Here is a 22,966-nt window from a genome sequence, read left to right on the forward strand (position 1 = left end):
TTCACAGAGGTTTATTACATTGTTAGCATCTTTATCACTAATCCAACTGTGCTGGTTAGTTATTGAAAACTTCTGAAAAATGTGAAAAAGTTTTATAATGTTTTCATTGTATTCTACATACAGGTCAGCTCAAGTCATGTTGTCTGTTCATTAGGTTATGTTTTTCAGAATTAAACAACACTAAACTTTCCTAGCGATCCGATCACACCTTTGGACAATTTAATGCACCATGGTACACGTTAGTTTTATGAGGTATTTAATTTTTGCTTTGAAAATAGAACCAGTTTCATGGTATGATATATATTTACCAATATTAGTTCTTAATTTAGCTAAAAGGATAACCATTAACAGTGTCACGCATTATTTACCAACTGATGCCGGGGCAGGTCGACGTGCAGGCGGGGCGTCAGGAGTGACTCTCCAGCATTAAAAGTCATCCATTCAGCGCATATTTGTTTCTGTAAAACAGCAGTGATCCCATAATAAAGAGCATCATATACTGACCAAAGCAGAATAAGTATTTATGTTCTTATGTAATGAAGCTTTTTCCCCTGCTTGGTGCTTAGGGGTTACCAGTAGTGCTGGTGGTAATTCTCCTTTATTTCTTCTTTCTCATTGTAAAATTCCATGGCTTTAAAGGCATATGAGAGAGGAGAGAGATCAAGGGAGTCTGGGGTAGAAAGCAAGCCTATGTGAGTACCTCTTGTGACATGGGAACACGTCATGGCTGTTGTTCAGGCTGGATGTATAGGAATGTTGTACTAATACCACACTTGCCCTAAACGCACACCTACCAGTATTTTTGTAGGATGGATGGCAGTTTTGAGGTTTGCTTGGTAGGTGACAGCCCTGTGTGACTTGCTGTAGCCTTGATCGTGGGTCATTTGATGTGAGATGAAATCTTGACTCAACAAGAGTACTGCATCACAAAGGGTGCGAATATTCTGAAGCCTCTGCACAGGGTCCTAGGGTCATGGCAGCATTTCATACATTTGTTGTCCCTCAAATTAAATGGCTGGCATCACACTGATTCTGCACCACACGCACCCATGCCACTGTGAACACTGCCTGTAACAACACTGTCTGTGGCACTGCATATTAAATTACCCTGGTTGAGCCCACACATCACAGAGGGGTCACACCAGGTGGTTTTAATGCATCAATTTTGCAACACTGCAACTAATCTGGTCTTTGCACTCACGTAACACCTGCTGAACATGGAGTTGTCTGCACTGTTAACACTGTATAACACCTGAGGGAGTTTGTCAGCCCGCCTTAATACAGGACGTAACATTGTTAGTAACAGCTCATGTATCCAGGTAAGAATACTACTAATGTCACAACGTGTAACACTCTCTGGGATCACAACACATTTAAACACTGTTGCTGCCATTGTCGACAATACTCGTCCGTCATACGGACGTAACTCTGGTACTAAAGATGAGAAAAACACTCACGGAAAAAAGGATTAATCTTTTTTTTTTCACCTTTTAGCCAGAGCAGCAGGCAGGGCCTGAAACCTTCATCACAATGCAGGTAACATGATTTGGGGCGGTTGACGTTTTCGAGGTCAATGAGTCACATATTTGACAAGGCTTTCGTATATGTTGGGGACATCGGCAGGTAGATAATGCACCTTGGTGGTAGCTTGACCCTTTCCTCTGTACCATGAACGTTAAAAGTCACCACGGGAACACGATTCATCTCCCTTTATGACCTCTTTACAACAGCTGATACGGCGCGGGGTCAAAACTTCGTCACCATAAACACGTATTTGACAAGGCTTCCGTAGGCGTTGTAAGCATTTTCAGGGGTATTCAATGACCTGTGGTAGTTTTGACCTTCCTCTGTACCATGAAATGTAAAATGGTTAATTGTTCTACTGCCAAGAAATACAACGTAGAATACCTCTCGAAAGTTAAACAGAATAAAAGAAAATAGAACAGAATACGAACAAGAATACAAAGATTTTTTAATGCAACAGAATAAAAAGATTGTCGTACTAAATACAACAGTAAATACAACAGAATGAGAATACAACCAGCCCTCATCAATTAACCTTTAACAATAATCATATGGTTGCTGGTTATTTGGGTGATAAAGCAGTGTGGGGCCTAGAAATCGCCAGGTGTCCCGCATCAATTCTCGTACTTGAGGTGAAAGTGTTATACTTTTGGGTCCCTAAAAAATAAAGATAATACAACAGCGGCCAATACAACAGGTGACGAAATAAAAGAAGGATACAACGAGAACAATTTGGCCCTCAGAATAAAAAGATACATACCAACAGAATATTAAATAGATATAACTAGAATAAAGAGAGAATACAACATGAATAAATTAGAATACTATTTGAAGGAATAAAAGAGATTTTCATACAAACGGCGACTTTCTTGGTAAAATAAGAAGAGGAATGCATTTCTTGCCTGTCAGAATAAACACCAATACAACAGAATACAACAGAATAAAAGAGAATACAACAGAATACAACAGATTAAATGAATACAACAGAATGCAACAGAATATCTTTTTTTAGAAATACAACAGGAATAAATTGGCCTCGGCAGAACGGGCTACAACAGAATAAAGGAAGATATTGCAACAGAATGACAGAGAATACAACAGAAAACCAGCTATATTTATAGCATTTGAGGTTATTTTCATGAAAACGGTGACTCTTGGTAAAAGAGACGGGGATACATTTCTGGCCTCAGAATACAACAGAATACAACAGAATATCGGCCTGGAAAACTTGCGTGAATACAACAGAATACAACAGAATAAAGAGAATACAACAGGAATAAAAGAGAATACAAGAATAGAATACAACAGAATAAAAGATAATACAACAGAATACAACAGAATAAAAGAAGATACAACAGAATACAACAGAATAAAGAGAATACAACAGAATAAAAGATAATGCAAACAGATACAACAGAATTGGCTAAATGAATAAAAGATAATACAACAGAATACAACAGAATAAAAAGAGAATACAACAGAATACAACAGGAATAAAAGAGAATACAACAGAATACAACCAGAATAAAGAGTACAACAAATACAACAAGAATACAACAGAATAAAGATAATACAACAGAATACAACAGAATAAAAGAGAATACAACAGAATACAAATAGAATAAAGAGAATACAACAGAATAAAAGAATACAACAGAATAAAAGAGAATACAACAGAATACAACAGAATAAAAGAGAATACAACAGAATACAACAGAATAAAGAATACAACAGAATACAACAGAATAAAAACAGAATACAACAGAATAAAAAGAGAATACAACAGAATACAACAGAATAAAGAGAATACAAATGAATAACAGAATACAACAGAATAAAAGAGAATACAACAGAATAAAAGATAATACAACAGAATAAAGATAAAGAAATACAACAGAATAAAAGATAATACAACAGAATACAACAGAATAAAAGAGAATACAACAGAATACAACAGAATAAAGAGAATACAACAGAATAAAAGAGTATACAACAGAATACAACAGAATACAATAGAATAAAAGATAATACAACAGAACACAACAGAATAAAGAGAATAACAGAATACAACAGAATAAAGAGAATACAACAGAATAAAAGAATAAAGATAATACAACAGAATACAACAGAATAAAAGAGAATACAACAGAATTAAATATAATACAACAGAATACAACAGAATAAAAGAGAATACAACAATACAACAGAATAAGATACTACAACAGAATACAAATAGAATAAACAGAATACAACAGAATAAAAGAGAATACAACAGAATACAACAGAATAAAAGAGAATACAACAGAATACAACAGAATAAAAGAATACAACAGAATACAACAGAATCAAAGAGAATACAACAGAATACAACAGAATAAAAGAATAGAATACAACAGAATAAAAGATGAATACAACAGAATAAAAGAGAATACAACAGAATACAACAGAATAAAGAGAATACAACAGAATAAAAGAGAATACAACAGAATACAACAGAATAAAAGATAATACAACAGAATACAACAGAATAAAGAGAATACAACAGAATACAACAGAATAAAGAGAATAAACAGAATACAACAGAATACAACAGAATAAAGAGAATACAACAGAATACAACAGAATAAAAGAGAATACAACAGAATAAGAATACAACAGAATAAAAGATAATACAACAGAATACAACAGAATAAAAGAATACAACAGAATAAAAGAGAATACAAAAGAAAACATCAGAATACAAGAGAATACAACAGAATAAAAGAGAATACAACAGAATACAACAGAATAAAAGAGAAAACAACAGAATACAACAGAATAAAGATAATACAACAGAATACAACAGAATAAAAGAGAATACAACAGAATAAAAGAGAATACAACAGAATACAACAGAATAAAAGAGAATACAACAGAATACAACAGAATAAAAGATAATACAAGAGAATACAACAGAATAAAAGAGAATACAACAGAATACAACAGAATAAAAGATAATACAACAGAATACAACAGAATAAAAGAGAATACAACAGAATAAAAGAATACAACAGAATACAACAGAATAAAAGAGAATACAACAGAATACAACAGAATAAAGAGAATACAATAGAATACAACAGAATAAAAGATTATACAACAGAATAAAAGAGAATACAACAGAATACAACAGAATAAAAGAGAATACAACAGAATACAACAGAATAAAAGAGAATACAACAGAATAAAGAGAATACAAAGAGAATACAACAGAATAAAAGAGAATACAACAGAATACAACAGAATAAAGAATACAACAGAATACAACAGAATAAAGAGAATACAACAGAATACAACAGAATAAAGAGGAATACAACAGAATAAAAAATACAACAGAATTAAAGAGAATACAACAGAATACAACAGAATAAAAGAGAATACAACAGAATAAAAGAGAATACAACAGAATACAACAGAATAAAAGAGAATACAACAGAATACAACAGAATAAAGAGAATACAACAGAATACAACAGAATAAAAGAGAATACAACAGAATACAACAGAATAAAGAGAATACAACATAATCAAAGAGAATACAACAGAATAAAAGATAATACAACAGAATACAACAGAATAAAAGAGAATACAACAGAATACAACAGAATAAAAGAGAATACAACAGAATACAACAGAATAAAAGAGAATACAACAGAATACAAGAGAATACAACAGAATAAAACAGAATACAACAGAATAAAAGAGAATACAACAGAATACAACAGAATAAAAGAGAATACAACAGAATACAACAGAATAAAAGAGAATACAACAGAATACAACAGAATAAAAGAGAATACAACAGAATAAAAGATAATACAACAGAATACAACAGAATAAAGAGAATACAACAGAATACAAACAGAATAAAAAGATAATACAACAGAATACAACAGAATAAAAGAATACAACAGAATACAACAGAATAAAAGAGAATACAACAGAATACAACAGAATAAAGATAATACAACAGAATACAACAGAATAAAAAGAGAATACAACAGAATACAACAGAATAAAGAGAATACAACAGAATACAACAGAATAAAAGAGAATACAACAGAATACAACAGAATAAAAGAATACAACAGAATACAACAGAATAAAGAGAATACAACAGAATAAAAGATAATACAACAGAATACAACAGAATAAAAGATACAACAGAATACAACAGAATAAAAGAGAATACAACAGAATACAACAGAATAAAGAGAATACAACAGAATACAACAGAATAAAGAGAATACAACAGAATACAACAGAATAAAGAGAATACAACAGAATACAACAGAATAAAAGATAATACAACAGAATACAACATAATACAACAGAATAAAAGAGAATACAACAGAATACAACAGAATAAAAGAGAATACAACATAATTAAATAGAATAAAACAGAATAAAACAGAATAAAAGAGAATACAACAGAATACAACAGAATAAAAGAGAATACAACAGAATAAAGAGAATACAACAGAATACAACAGAATAAAAGAACAGAATAAAAAGAGAATAAAAAAGAATACAACAGAATAAAAGATAATACAACAGAATAAAAGATAATACAACAGAATACAACAGAATAAAAGATAATACAACAGAATACAACAGAATAAAAGAGAATACAACAGAATACAACAGAATAAAAGAATACAACAGAATACAACAGAATAAAAGAGAATACAACAGAATACAACAGAATAAAGAGAATACAACAGAATAAAAGAATACAACAGAATAAAAGATTATAACAACAGAATACAACAGAATAAAAGAGAATAGAACAGAATACAACAGAATAAAAGAGAATTCAACAGAATACAACAGAATAAAGAGAATACAACAGAATACAACAGAATAAAGATAATACAACAGAATACAACAGAATAAAAGAGAATACAACAGAATACAACAGAATAAAAAGAGAATACAACAGAATAAAAGAGAATACAACAGAATACAACAGAATAAAAGATAATACAACAGAATACAACAGAATAAAGAGAATACAACAGAATACAACAGAATACAACAGAATAAAAGAGAATACAAGAGAATACAACAGAATAAAAGAGAATACAAGCGAATACAACAGAATAAAAGAGAATACAACAGAATACAACAGAATAAAGAGAATACAACAGAATAAAAGAATACAACAGAATAAAGAGAATACAACAGAATACAACAGAATAAAAGAATACAACAGAATACAACAGAATAAAGAGAATACAACAGAATAAAAGAGAATACAACAGAATACAACAGAATAAAAGAGAATACAACAGAATCAAAGAGAATACAACAGAATACAACAGAATAATAGAGAATACAACAGAATACAAGATAATACAACAGAATACAACAGAATACAAGAGAATACAACAGAATACAACAGAATAAAGAGAATACAACAGAATACAACAGAATACAACAGAATAAAGAATACAACAGAATAAAGAGAATACAACAGAATACAACAGAATAAAGAGAATACAACAGAATACAACAGAATAAAAGAGAATACAACAGATTAAAGAGAATACAACAGAATACAACAGAATAAAAGAGAATACAACAGAATACAACAGAATAAAAGATAATACAACAGAATACAACAGAATAAAAGAGAATACAACAGAATACAACAGAATAAAAGAGAATACAACAGAATAAAAGAGAATACAACAGAATACAACAGAATAAAAGAGAATACAACAGAATACAACAGAATACAACAGAATAAAAGAGAATACAACAGAATACAACAGAAACAAAGAAAATACAACAGAATACAACAGAATAAACAGAATACAACAGAATACAACAGAATAAAAGAGAATACAACAGAATACAACAGAATAAAAAAGAATACAACAGAATACAACAGAATAAAAGAGAATACAACAGAATACAACAGAATAAGAGAATACAACAGAATACAACAGAATACAACAGAATAAAAGAGAATACAACAGAATAAAAGAGAATACAACAGAATAAAAGAGAATACAACAGAATACAACAGAATAAAAGAGAATACAACAGAATACAACAGAATAAAAGAGAATACAACAGAATAAAAGAGAATACAACAGAATACAACAGAATAAAAGAGAATACAACAGAATACAACAGAATAAAAGAGAATACAACAGAATACAACAGAATACAACAGAATACAACAGAATAAAAGAGAATACAACAGAATAAAAGATAATACAACAGAATACAACAGAATAAAAGAGAATACAACAGAATAAAAGATAATACAACAGAATACAACAGAATAAAAGAGAATACAACAGAATAAAAGAGAATACAAGAGAATACAACAGAATAAAAGATAATACAACAGAATACAACAGAATAAAAGAGAATACAACAGAATAAAAGATAATACAACAGAATACAACAGAATAAAAGAATACAACAGAATACAACAGAATACAACAGAATACAACAAGAATACAACAGAATAAAAAGATAATACAACAGAATACAACAGAATAAAAGAGAATACAACAGAATACAACAGAATAAAAGATAATACAACAGAATAAAAGATAATACAACAGAATAAAAGAGAATACAACAGAATAAAAGATAATACAACAGAATACAACAGAATACAACAGAATAAAAGAGAATACAACAGAATACAACAGAATACAACAGAATAAAAGAGAATACAACAGAATAAAAGATAATACAACAGAATACAACAGAATAAAAGAGAATACAACAGAATACAACAGAATACAACAGAATACAAGATAATACAACAGAATACAACAGAATAAAAGAGAATACAACAGAATACAACAGAATAAAGAGAATAAAACAGAATACAACAGAATAAAAGAGAATACAACAGAATACAACAGAATAAAAGATAATACAACAGAATACAACAGATTACAAAAGAATACAACAGAATAAAAGATAATACAACAGAATACAACAGAATAAAAGAGAATACAACAGAATACAACAGAATAAAAGATAATACAACAGAATACAACAGAATAAAAGAGAATACAACAGAATACAACAGAATAAAAGAGTCCAGCACATGATCTGGCCGTGGTGAACTTATACCACGAGTCTAGCACATGATCGGGTCATGGTGAATCCATATCACGAGTCTAGCACATGATCAGGCCGTGGTGATTACATATCATGAGTCCAGCACATGATCAGGCCGTGGTGAACACATATCACGAGTCCAGCACATGATCAGGCCGTGGTGAACACATATCACGAGTCCAGCACATGATCAGGCCGTGGTGAACACATATCACGAGTCTAGCACATGATCAGGCCGTGGTGAACACATCACGAGTCCAGCACATGATCAGGCCATGGTGAACTCATACCACGAGTCTAGCACATGATCGGGCCATGGTGAATCCATATCACGAGTCTAGTACATGATCAGGCCTTGGTGAATACATATCATGAGTCTAGCACATGATCAGGCCGTGGTAATTACGAATTACACCTACTCCCATTAGCCCCCCCCCATTACCGTTAACCCCCGCCCCTTTTAATTATCAGCACGCAATTTACTGACCCTATTTACCCCTTATTCGCCACCGAACATGACCTAATTACGAATTCCACCTACTCCCAATGGCCCCCCCCCCATTACCATTAACCCCCGCCCTTTTTAATTATCACCACGCAATTTACTGACCCCATTTACCCATCATTCGACACCGAACATGACCTATTTTCGAGTTTCACTTGCACCCATTGGGCCCCCCTCCATTACCATAAATCCCCGCACCCTTTAATTATCACCACGCAATTTACTGACCCCATTTACCCATTACTCGACACCGAACATGACCTAATTATGAATTCCACATACTCCCATTAGCCCCCCCATTACCATTAACCCCCGCCCCCTTTAATTATCACCACGCAATTTACTGTCCCCATCTACCCATTATTCGACACCGAACATGACCAAATTGCGAATTCCACCTACTCCCATTAGCCCTCCATTACTATCAACCCTGCCCCTCTGATTATCACCATGCAATTTACTGACCCCATTAACCCAGTATTTGACACCTCACATGACCCATTTTCGAGTTTCACGTACTCCATTAGCCCCCTCCATTAACGTTAGCACCTACCACCTTTAATTATCACCACGCAATTTACTGACCCCATTTACCCATTATTCGACACCGAACATGACCAAATTACGAATTCCACCTACTCCCAATGAGCCCCCCCCCCATTACCATTAACCCCCGCCCCCTTTAATTATCACCACGCAATTTACTGACCCCATTTACCCATTATTCGACACCGAACATGACCAAATTACGAATTCCATCTACACCCAATGGCACCCCCCCCCCCCCATTACCATTCACCCCCGCCCCCTCTGATTATCACCACGAATTTACTGACCCCATTTACCCAGTATTTGACAACTCACATGACCTATTTTCGAATTTCACCTACTCACATTAGCCCCCCCAATTACCATAAACCCCGCCCCTTTAATTATCACCACGCAATTTACTGACCCCATTATTCCAGTATTTGACACCTCACATGATCCATTTCGAGTTTCACCTACACCCATTAGCCCCCTCCATTACCGTTAGCCCCGCCCCCTTTAATTATCACCACGCAATTTACTGACCCCATTTACCCATTCTTCGACATCGAACATGACCTAATTACGAATTCCACCTACTCCCATTAGCCTTCCACGCCCGTGCACGTGGGTACATGAGACTAGTGCAGGAAAGATCTATTTTAGCCGTGAAAACGAAAACTATGTTACGGGCTAAGTATCTGCCCCAAGCCCGCCATGAAAATATATATCCTTATTTTCTCACAAGGAAGACACTTAAGATCACGCCCGTACGCCCACGTCAGCCTTCCACGTCAGGGGCTTCACATGCCAGGCAAGCCATCTATCACGGATATCAGACCGTGGTATGGCTTCGTAAACCAGCTCGCCCCCTTCCTCGCCACCGCGCCGATCATGAACGCCTTCCGGGAGTTACTGAAGAAACCAACCGGAAGACACGTGTACTGGGACGACCAGCTTCAGTAGAAATTCCGCCAAGCCCAGGACACTATATGCCAGCTGGCAAGGACGGTCTGACGACACGATAAAACCCGCCCCACCGCTGCCATCACCGACTGGAGCGAGAGGGCATCGGATTCGTCATCCTCCAGCAGTACTGCAGTTGTGCATCGGCCTCCGCCCCATACTGCTGCAAGGGCGGATGGCGCCTGGCCCTGTGCAGCAGCCGGCACCTCACCACCGCCGAGGCCGGATACGCAGGGGTGGAGGGGGAGGCTCTGGCTGTGGCGTGGTGCCTCCAGAAAGCAAGGCTATTCCTGCTGGGATGCCCAAACCTCACCGTCGTGACCGACCACCGCCTTCTCGTGAAACTCCTAGGGGACATAGCTCTGACGAGTGTCGCCAACCCCAGGCTCTTCAGGCTCAAGGACCGAACACTACAGTTCCGATTCCAAATCAAATACCTCCCTGGGAAGAGCAACACTGCCGCCGACTTTCTGTCCCGCTACCCAGCTCTCAGGGCACCCCCGACAACAGCGGACCTCGACTCGGACGAGGATATCATCGGGGCAGTCGCCGCCGCAGTCATAGCCTGCACCGATCGGGAGGGACGCGTGGTGGACGAAGAGGAGGTCAAGCGGAAGGCCGCCGACGACCCGACGTACCAGATGTTAGTCGCCAAGGTCATGGCGGGTGACTGGCACCAGCATAAAGCACAAGAAGTGGCATCCCTGCGTCCCTTCTATGGGGCGAGGGACAGGCTGGCAGTGATGCATGACGTAGTGACATACATGTTTGACCAGGGGTACGTGCGCCTCGTCATCCCCGAAGCTCTCCGACAGCAGGTAGCAGCAAACCTGCACGCCAGCCACCAGGGCCTCGATTCCATGCTGCGGAGGGCGAGGCAGTGTGTATACTGGCCGGGGATTGAGGGGGACCTGCGGCACCACCGCTCCACGTGCACAGAATGCGAAACACGCGCCCCATCGCAGCCCGCTGAAACGCTGGCGATGCCGCCGCCCCCTGAGTACCCGTTCCAGCAGACGGTGGCCGACATGTTCCAGCACGAAGGACACACGTACATGGCCTACGCCGACAGGCTTGCCGGCTGGCTGGAAATAGCTCACTTCCCACTCGTCGCCACGTCCCAGAGTATCAAGTCGCAACTGGGGCGATACGTCGCCCGCTGGGGGGCCCCGGAGCTATTATCCACGTATGGCGGCATGACCGAGGCCCGCGACGCGATGATGGAGTTCCTGAAAAGTGGGGCGTGTTGGTGCGCATGTCCTCTGCCCAATACCCACAATCCAACGGAAGGGCCGAGGTCGCCGTCAAGACAGCCAAGAGGCTCATCGTGCCCAACACCGGCGCTAAAGGACGAGAATCATGTAAACCCAAGCCATGTAGAATACTCATGAATATTCACTCTTATGTACTTATGAGGATGTAACCATATCATAGAGTGCACCCTCAGTGCCTTATGTGTAAAGTCAATGGTTATGACGTAGTAATGACGTATAGTGACGTAGGCAACCGCCCATATAAGGGGGTTCCTGTTGGACGTACGAGATGATTTCTGCCGGCGGCCTCACCTGCGAGGAGAACATTTGTAAGTTTCTGACTCACTTCGTAATTGGGAGATCACTCGCCCTGCATTTCCTTAGCCAGACATCTTACATGGCACAGTGAACGGAAGTCTGGACCTACTAACTGACCACTCCTCCCTGGCCGTCACCAGCCTCCGCTCCAGAGAAGTTCGAGCTGGAGATGTCGCCAGCCGCCTTTAAGTCACGGAGGAGGTCCATGGAGTGCTGGCTGCTTCTGTGCAGGTGGCCGCCACAGGAGGCAGTGCAACACGTCAGGCTCCAATGCGTCCCTGCCCTGCAGTGGGCCCTGGACGCACGCTTCACTATGGACCAGTGGAGCACCCTGACTCCACCCACGGCCTTGGACGCCATCGGCAAGCTCGTCCTTCGGCCATCTACTCAGGCAGTGCAGTGGGCAGAGTTCTTCGGAGTGAGGCAGGAGCAGGAGTGTGTCAGTGAGTACATAACCAAGTGCACACAGAAAGCGACAGACTGTGCCTTTAAGTGCCCACAGCGTAGCACAGATTTGTTGGAGTACTTGTCGCTTAAGAAGATAATGGAGTCCTCCGTGATGTGACACTGAGGCAACAAGTGTACCAGGCGTGTGACTCAATCGGCAGTGTCGACGCCCTGAGGGCCATGTGCTGTGCTCACGAGGCCGCCCGTCGCGAAGCCACAGGTGGTGGAGGCCCGGGGCGGGAGGCTGCTCGTGCGGCTGGCACTGCGCAAAGCGAGGAGACCGAGTGCGAGGAAGAGTAGCTGTAATTTGAACTGAGCTATAAGATTAACAGTATTTATAACTGTTGGTGGAATTGAGGTTTTAAATCTAATAATTGTAATTCAGCTTAAGAGTTGTAAAAAGTAAACTAACTCATGTAAACAATATTCTCATGAGTAAATACACTCATCATATATATAAGGAAAAAAGTGCCCACCACCTCAGACAATTTGGTGGAAGACACTTAAAAATCCCTCACTGACACTTACCCTGACGGTGGTATACAATATACATATTAGCGACGTTTCACAGGAGGTTTAATACATTATGTTAGTATCTTAATACTAACTAACAGCTTACGGAATATTGAAAACTTCTGAAAAAAATGTGAAAAGTTTTATAACAGCCATTGTATTCTGGCAGAGACACAGGTCAGTCAGGTGTCATGTTAGGTCTTGTTCATTAGGTTAGGTTAGAATTAAATAACACTAAACTTCCTAGCGATCCGATCACACCTCAGACAATGTATTGCATCAGCGGCACACGTTAGGTTTTATGAGGTAATAATTCTTGCTTTAAACAGAACCAGCTCATGGGTAATATATATGATAACAATATTGCCCACCTAGCTGTGTGCTGGATAACCATTAACAGTACTACGCATTATTTACCAACTGATGCCGGGGCAGGTCGTGACGTGCAGGGCGGGGCGTCAGGGAGTGGACCTCCAGCATTAAAAAGTCATCCATTCAGCGCACGGTTTCTGTAAAATAGCAGCATCCCCATAATAAAGAGCATCATATACTGACCAAAGCAGGAATAAGTATTTCTATGTTCTTATGTAATGAAGTCATTTTCCCCCACAGCTTAGGTTACCAGTAGTGTAAGTTAAGGGTAGTAATTTCCTCTTATTTCTCTCTTTACTGTAAAATTTCCATGGCCCTTTCTTCCTTAAAGGTACATGAGAGAGAGAGAGACTGCGAGCTCCGGGGTGAAGAAAGGGAAAAGCCCGCGTGGAAAAGTACCCCCCTTGTGACATAAACACGTCTGCTGGCTTGTCAAAACCAGGCTGGATGTGCTAGAAATGTTGTAATTACCACCACACCCCGCCCTAAACGCACACCCACTAAAGAGCTTGTGGTGATGATAAGCGAGGGTTGTTTTGGTAGGTGACAGCCCTGTGTGACCTGCTGTAGCCTTGGTCAGGTCAGCCTTGACGTGAGATTAACTTTAATTAACAAGAGTACTACATCACAGCGGTGCGAATATTCCCGAAGCCTCTGTACAGGGTCCTAGGGTCACATGGGTGTTATTCTATACATTTGCCGTCACGGCACGAATGGCTGGCATCACACTGATTCTGGCACCACACGAATCTATGCCACTGTGAACACTGCCTGGTAACATAACACTGTCTGTGGCACTGCATATTAAACACCCTGGCTGAGCCCACATCACAGGAGGGGGGTCACACCAGGTAGGTGGTTAACAAGACACTGTAACACTGGGTAACTAATCTGTCTTGCATCACGTAACACCTGCTGAACTTGGAACTGTCGGTGGCACTGTTAACACTGCATAACACCTGAGAGCCCACGTCACAGCCCGTCACCTTAACACAGTGACGTAACACAGCCAGTAACAGCCCTATCATGTGTCCAGGTAACAGAATACTACTAATGTCACAACGTGTAACACTCTCTGGGATCACGTAACACATTTAAACACTGCTGCTGCCACGTCACACACTCGTCCGTCACATGACGTAACTCTGTACTATGAAGGTGAGAAAACACTCACGGGAAAGCGATTAATCTCTTTTTTTTCACCTTTTAGAAGCAGAGCAGCAGCAGGGCCTGAAACCTCATCAACGGTAACATGATTTTGGGGGCGGTTGATGCTTGAGGTCAATGAGTCACATATTTGACAAGGCTTTCGTAGGCGTTGTGGGGGCATTTCCAGAGGTAGATAATGACCCTGGTGGTAGCTTGACCCTTCCTCTGTACCATGAACGTTAAAAGTCACTCACGGGAACACGATTCATCTCCTTTATGACCTCTTAAGAACAGCTGATACGGCGCGGGGTCAAAACTCGTCACCTATAAACACGTATTTGACAAGGCTTCCGTAGGCGTTGTAAGCATTTTCAGGGGTATTCAATGACCCTGGTGGTAGTTTGACCCTTCCTCTGTACCATGAACGTAAAAATACACTGTCTTACCGCCAAAAACACTGCAAACACCTCTCAAAACACGTCGTGAAGGAGGAACTGCGTGGACGATCAGCTGTGTTATGATTTTTTACCGCGCACCGATGCTAGATTATCGTACTCAGAGCCGCACATTTACCGGCTTCTGACCCATACCTGATGCCAAGAAGCCCCAATAATTAACCCTTTAAACAATAATCATATGTGAAGGCGGTTATTTGGGTGATAAAAGCAGTGTGGGCTCAGATATTTATATTATTTTCATGTAAACTGGACTCTCGTATTTGAGGTGATTTCGTTGTATTTCATTATATTTCGTTGTATTTCATCGTATTTCATTCTATTTTGTTGTATTTTGTTGTATTTCATTGTATTTTGTTGTATTTCATTGTATGTTGTTGTATTTCATTGTATTTTGTTGTATTTAATTGTATTTTGTTGTATTTCATTGTATTTTGTTGTATTTTGTTGTATTTCATTGTATTTTGTTGTATTTCATTGTATTTCATTGTATTTTGTTGTATTTCATTGTATTTTGTTGTATTTCATTGTATTTTGTTGTATTTCATTGTAGTTCGTTGTATTTCATTGTATTTCATTGTATTTTGTTGTATTTTGTTGTATTTCATTGTATTTCATTGTATTTTGTTGTATTTTGTTGTATTTCATTGTATTTTGTTGTATTTCATTGTATTTTGTTGTATTTCATTGTATTTTGTTGTATTTTGTTGTATTTCATTGTATTTTGTTGTATTTCATTGTATTTTGTTGTATTTCATTGTATTTTGTTGTATTTTGTTGTATTTCATTGTATTTTGTTGTATTTTGTTGTATTTCATTGTATTTCATTGTATTTTGTTGTATTTCATTGTGTTTTGTTGTATTTTGTTGTATTTCATTGTAATTCATTTTATTTGTATTTGTATTTCATTGTATTGTATTTTGTTGTATTTCATTGTATTTTGTTGTATTTTGTTGTATTTGTTGTATTTTGTGTATTCATTGTATTTTATCATTGTATTGTTGTATTTTGTATTCATTGTATTTCATTGTATTTTGTTGTATTTCATTATATTTTTTTGTATTTCATTGTATTTTGTTGTATTGTATTGTATTTTGTTGTATTTTGTTGTATTTCATTGTATTTTCTTGTATTTCATTGTATTTTGTTGTATTTCATTGTATTTTGTTGTATTTCATTGTATTTCATTGTATTTTGTTGTATTTCATTGTGTTTTGTTGTATTTCATTGTATTTTGTTATATTTCATTGTATTTTGTTGTATTTCATTGTATTCTGTTGTATTTTATGGTATTCTGTTGTATTTTGTCTTTTTCTGTTGTATTTTAATGTATTCTGTTGTATTCTGTTGTATTTTAATGTATTATGTTGTCCTCTGTTGTATTTTACTGTATTCAGTTGTATTCTGTTGTATTTTAATGTTTTCTGTTGTATTCTGTTGTATTTTAATGTATTCTGTTGTATTCTGTTGTATTTTAATGTATTATGTTATTACCCTACATTAGCCTATTAACAACATCAACCTTTCTATCGTAGCCTATTAACACCATCAAACTATCTATCGTAGCCTATTAACACAATGAACCCTTCTATCGTAGCCTGTTAAAACCATGTAACTTTCTATATTAGCCTATTGACAACATCAACCTTTCTACATTAGCCTATTAACAACATGAGCCTTTCTAGCATAGCATATTAACACCATGAACCTTTCAATCATTGTATTCTGTTGTATTTTGTTGTATTTATTAGTATTTCATTGGCTTTCACTGTATTCTGTCGCATTCTATTGTATTCTGCTGTATTTCATTCTATTCTGTTATATTTCATTGTATTCTATTGTATTTTATTGTATTCTGTTGTATTTTATTGTATTCTCCTGTATTTCACTGCATACTGTTGTATTTTATTGTTTTACGTTGTATTTCATTGTATTCTGTTGTATTTCATTGTATTCTGTTGTATTCTGTTGTATTTTATGGTATTCTGTTGTATTTTAATGTATTCTGTTGCATTCTGTTGTATTTTAATTTATTCTGTTGTCTTCTATTGTATTCTGTTGTATTTTCATGTATTATGTTGTCTTCTGTATTATTCTGTTGTATTTTATTGTATTCTGTTGTATTCTGTTGTATTTTAATTTATTCTATTGTATTCTGTTATATTTTAATGTATTATGTTGTCTTCTGTTGTATTCTGTTGTATTTTATTATATTCTGTTGTATTCTGTTGTATTTTAATGTATTCTGTTGAATTATGTTGTATTTTAGTGTATTATGTTATATATTAATGTAATCTGTTGTATTTTAATGTATTCTGTTGTATTCTGTTGTATTCTCTTGTATTTTACTGTATTCTGTTGTATTCTGTTATATTTTAATGTATTATGTTGTCTTCTGTTGTTCTGTTGTATTTTATTGTATTCTCTTGTATTCTGTTGTATTTTAATGTATTCTGTTGTTTTCTGTTGTATTATAGTGTATTCTGTTGTATTCTGTTGTATTTTACTATATTCTGTAGTATTCTATTATATTTTAATGTATTCTCTTGTTGTATTTTGTTGTATTCTGTTGTATTTTAATGTATTCTGTTGTATTCTGTTTTATTTTATTGTATTCTCTTGTATTTTAATGTATTCTGTTGTTGTATTCTGTTGTATTCTCTTATATTTTATTTTATTCTGTTGTATTTTAATGCATTCTGTTGTATTCTGTTCCATTTTAATTTATTATGTTGCATTCTGTTGTATTTTAATGGGTTCTGTTGTATTCTGTTGCATTCAGTTTGTATTCGGTTGTATTTTAATGTATTCTGATTTATTCTGTTGTATTCTGGTGCATTCTGTTGTATTTTATTATATTCTTTTGTATTTTAATGTATTCTGTTGTATTCTGTTATATTTTAATGTATTCTATATTATTTTATTGTATTCTGTTGTATTTTAATGTATTCTGTTATTACCTTACAGTAGCCTATTAACAACATCAACCTTTCTATCGTAGCCTTTTAACACAATGAACCTTTCTATCGTAGCCTATTAACACCATGAAACTTTCTACATTAGCCTATTAACAACATCAACCTTTCTACATTAGCCTACATGAGCCTTTCTAGCATAGCATATTAACACCATTAACCTTTCAATCATTGTATTCTGTTGTATTTTGATGTATTTATTAGTATTTCATTATATTTTGTTGGATTTCGTTGTACTCTGTTGCATTTTATTCTATTCTGTTGTATTGCATTCTATTCTGTTATATTTCATTGTATTCTATTATATTTTACTGTATTCTGTTGTATTTTATTGTATTCTCCTGTATTTCACTGCATTCTGTTGTATTTTATTGTTTTACGTTGTATTTCATTGTATTCTGCTGTATTTCATTGTATTATGTTCTATTCTTTAGTATTTTTGGGTATTCTGTTGTATTTTAATGTATTCTGTTGTATTCTGTTGGATTTTAATGTATTCTCTTGTATTCTGTTGTATTATGTTGCATTTTAATGTATTATGTTGTCTTCTGTTGTATTCTGTTGTATTTTATTGTATTCTGTTGTATTATGTTGCATTTTAATGTATTATGTTGTCTTCTGTTGTATTCTCTTGTATTTTATTGTATTATGTTGTATTCTGTTGTATTTTAATATATTCTGTTGTAATTTTAATTTATTCTGTTGTATTCTGTTGTGTTCGGTTCTATTCAGTTGTACTTTAATGTATTCTCATGTAATCTCATGTATTCTGTTGTATTCTGTTGTATTTTATTGTATTCTGCTGTATTTTAATGTATTCTGTTGTATTTTAATGTATTCTGTTGTATTTTAATGTATTCTGTTGTATTCTGTTGTATTTTAATGTATTATGTTATTACACTACATTAGCCTATTAACAACATCGATCTTTCTATCGTAGCCTATTAAAACGATCAAACTATCTATCGTAGCCTATTAACACTATGAACCTTTCTACATTAGCCTATTAACACCACGAAACTTTCTACATTAGCCTATTAACAACATCAACCTTTCTATATTAGCATATTAACAACATGAGGCTTTCTAGCATAGCCTATTAACACCATCAACCTTTCAATCATTGTATTCTGTTGTATTTTGTTGTATTTATTAGTATTTCATTGTATTTTGTTGTACTGCATTGTATTCTGTTGCATTTTATTCTATTCTGTTGTATTGCATTCTATTCTGTTATATTTCATTGTATTCTTTTTTATTTTATTGTATTCTGTTGTATTTTATTGTATTCTCCTGTATTTCACTGCATTCTGTTGTATTTTATTGTTTTACGTTGTATTGCATTGTATTCTGCTGTATTTCATTGTATTCTGTTGTATTCTGCTGTATTTTATGGTATTCTGTTGTATTTTAATGTGTTCTGTTGTATTCTGTTGTATTTTAATGTATTCTCTTGTATTTTGTTGAATTCCATTGTATTTTAATGTATTATGTTGTCTTCTGTTGTATTCTGTTGTATTTTATTGTAGTCTGTTGTATTCTGTTCTATTTTAATATATTCTGTTCAATTATGTTGTATTTTAGTGTATTCTGTTGTATTTTAATGTAATCTCTTGTATTCTGTTGTATTTTAATGTATTCTGTTGTATTCTTGTATTTTATTGTATTCTCTTTTATTATATGTTGTATTTTTATGGATTCTGATGTATTCTGTTGTTTTCTCTTGTATTTTATTGTATTCTCTTGTATTATGTTGTATTTTATTGTATTCTCTTGTATTCTGTTGTATTTTAATGTATTCTGTTGTTTTCTGATGTATTTTAATGTATTTTGTTGTATTCTATTTGTTCTGCTGTATTTTATTGTATTCGGTTGTATTTTAATGTATTCTCTTGTATTCTGTTGTATTTTAATGTATTCTGTTGTATTTTAATTTATTCTGTTGTATTCTGTTGTGTTCGGTTTTATTCGGTTGTATTTTAATGTATTCTCATGTATTCTTTTGTATTCTGTTGTATTATGTTGAATTTTATTGTATTCTGTTGTATTTTAATGTATTCTGTTGTATTCTGTTGTATTTTAATGTAATCTCTTGTATTCTGTTGTATTTTAATGTATTCTGTTGCATTCTGTTGTATTCTCTTGTATTTTATTGTATTCTCTTGTATTATGTTGTATTTTAATGTATTCTGTTGTATTCTCTTGTATTTTAATGTATTATGTTATTACACTACATTAGCCTATTAACAACATCGATCTTTCTATCGTAGCCTATTAAAACCATCAAACTATCTATCGTAGCCTATTAACACAATGAACCTTTCTACATTAGCCTATTAACACCATGAAACTTTCTACATTAGCCTATTAACAACATCAACCTTCCTACATTAGCATATTAACAACATGAGCCTTTCTAGCATAGCCTATTAACACCATCAACCTTTCAATCATTGTATTCTGTTGTATTTATTAGTATTTCATGGTATGTTGTTGGATTTCATTGTATTCTGTTGCATTTTATTCTGTTCTGTTGTATTGCATTCTATTCTGTTATATTTCATTGTATTCTTTTTTATTTTATTGCATTCTGTTGTATTTTATTGTATTATCCTGTATTTCACTGCATTCTGTTGTATTTTATTATTTTACGCTGTAATTCATTGTATTCTGCTGTATTTCATTGTATTCTGTTGTATTCTGCTGTATTTTATGGTATTCTGTTGTATTTTAATGTGTTCTGTTGTATTCTGTTGTATTTTAATGTATTCTCTTGTATTCTGTTGTATTTTAATGTATAATGTTGTCTTCTGTTGTATTCTGTTGTATTTTATTTTAGTCTTTTGTATTCTGTTCTATTTTAATATATTCTGTTCAATTATGATGCATTTTAGTGTATTCTGTTGTATTTTGATGTAATCTCTTGTATTCTGTTGTATTTTAATGTATTCTGTTGTATTCTCTTGTATTTTATTGTATTCTCTTGTATTATGTTGTATTTTAATGTATTCTGTTGTATTCTCTAGTATTTTAATGAATTATGTTATTACACTACATTAGCCTATTAACAACATCGATCTTTCTATCGTAGCCTATTAAAACCATCAAACTATCTATCGTAGCCTATTAACACAATGAACATTTCTACATTAGCCTATTAACACCATGAAACTTTCTACATTAGCCTATTAACAATATCAACCTTTCTACATTAGCATATTAACAACATGAGCCTTTCTAGCATAGCCTATTAACACCATCAACCTTTCAATCATTGTATTCTGTTGTATTTTGTTGTATTTACTAATATTTCATGGTATTTTGTTGGATTTCATTGTATTCTGCTGCATTTTATTCTATTCTGTTGTATTGCATTCTATTCTGTTATATTTCATTGTATTTTTTTATTTTATTTTATTGTATTCTGTTGTATTTTATTGTATTCTCCTGTATTTCACTGCATTCTGTTGTATTTTATTGTTTTACGTTATATTTCATTGAATTATGTTGTATTTCATTGTATTCTCTTGTATTTTATTGTATTCTGTTGTATTTTATGGTATTCTGTCGTATTTTATTGTATTCTCTTGTATTTCATTGTATTCTGTTGTATTTCTTTCTATTCTGTTGTATTTTATTGTATTGTGGAGTATTTCATTGTATTTTGTTGGATTTCATTGTATGCTGTTGTATTCCATTGTATTTTCTTCTATATTATTATATTCCGTTATATTTCATTGTATTCTCTTGTATTTTATTGCATTCTGTTGTATTTCATTGTATTCTGTTCTAGTTCGTAGCCTATTAACACCATAAACTTTTCTACATTAGCCTTTTAACACCATCAACCTTTCTATCGTACCCTTTTAACACCATAAACTTTTCTACATTACCTTATTAACACCAACAACCATTCTAGTGTATCCTATTAACACCATCAAACTATCTATCGTAGCCTATTAACACAAGCAACATTTCTATCGTAGCCTATTAACACCATCAACCTTCCTACATTAGCCTATTAACAACACCAACCTTTCTACATTAGCCTATTAACACCATCAGCCTTTCTACATTAGCCTATTAACAACACCAACCTTTCTACATTAGCCTATTAACACCATCAGCCTTTCTAGCATAGCCTATTAACACCATCAACCTTTCAATCATTGTATTCTGTTGTATTTTATTGTATTTTGTTGGATTTCATTCTATTCTGTTAGATTTCATTGTATTCTATTGTATTCTCTTGTATTTTATTGTATTCTCCTCTATTTCACTGTATTCTGTTGTATTTTATTGTTTTACGTTCTATTTCATTGTATTCTGCTCTATTTCATTGTATTCTGTTGTATTTTATTGTATTCCGTTGTATTTTAGGGTATTCTGTTTTATTTTATTGTATTTTATTGTATTTCATTGTATTCTGCTGTATTTCTTTGTATTCTGTACTATTTTATTGTATTGCTTGCCAGCTTCCCACTACGTCATACGGGACAGCCAATCAGCGTCGCCGCCGAGAACAGTAGCACCATTGCAACCGCCCGCGGGGTATAAAAGCAACACAGCCAGCGGGCCCGGCCACAACGGATCCAGCTCTCCTACGGACAACATCTCTCCAGCCTTCTCTCCAGCACCACTCTCTTGCCTGCTCTTCACTCGAGCTGCGCCGACAACAGCACCAGCCAGCACTTCGACCTCACGCTGTATACCGGGGAAAGCTCATCTCTCCTTCGGTTGTGCTTTCCGCTCAGCGTGACGATTAAAAGAGAATACAAGACTCCGACTGTCTCGATTTGCCCCTGCAAACGACAAGAGACGTTCCCC

General features: G+C 35.0%; 1 protein-coding gene across 4 annotated transcripts in view; it reads right to left on the reverse strand.

Moving 5' to 3' along the window:
* Positions 1-15,260, reverse strand: part of LOC127004258 (uncharacterized) — a 125,193-nt gene extending 109,933 nt beyond the window's left edge. The window contains exons 1-2 of one of the 4 annotated variants that reach the window (XM_050871823.1): positions 15,155-15,260; positions 13,605-13,696 (exon numbers count right to left, since the gene is read on the reverse strand). In XM_050871823.1, coding sequence (XP_050727780.1) covers positions 13,605-13,682 — 78 coding nt within the window. In that variant the 5' untranslated portion in view covers positions 13,683-13,696; positions 15,155-15,260. The other 3 variants (XM_050871824.1, XM_050871825.1, XM_050871822.1) reach the window with 3 other exon arrangements.
* Between the last annotated feature and the right edge of the window lie 7,706 nt (positions 15,261-22,966).

Source organism: Eriocheir sinensis, chromosome 27 (genome assembly GCF_024679095.1).
Source record: "Eriocheir sinensis breed Jianghai 21 chromosome 27, ASM2467909v1, whole genome shotgun sequence".
NCBI lineage: Eukaryota > Metazoa > Arthropoda > Malacostraca > Decapoda > Varunidae > Eriocheir > Eriocheir sinensis.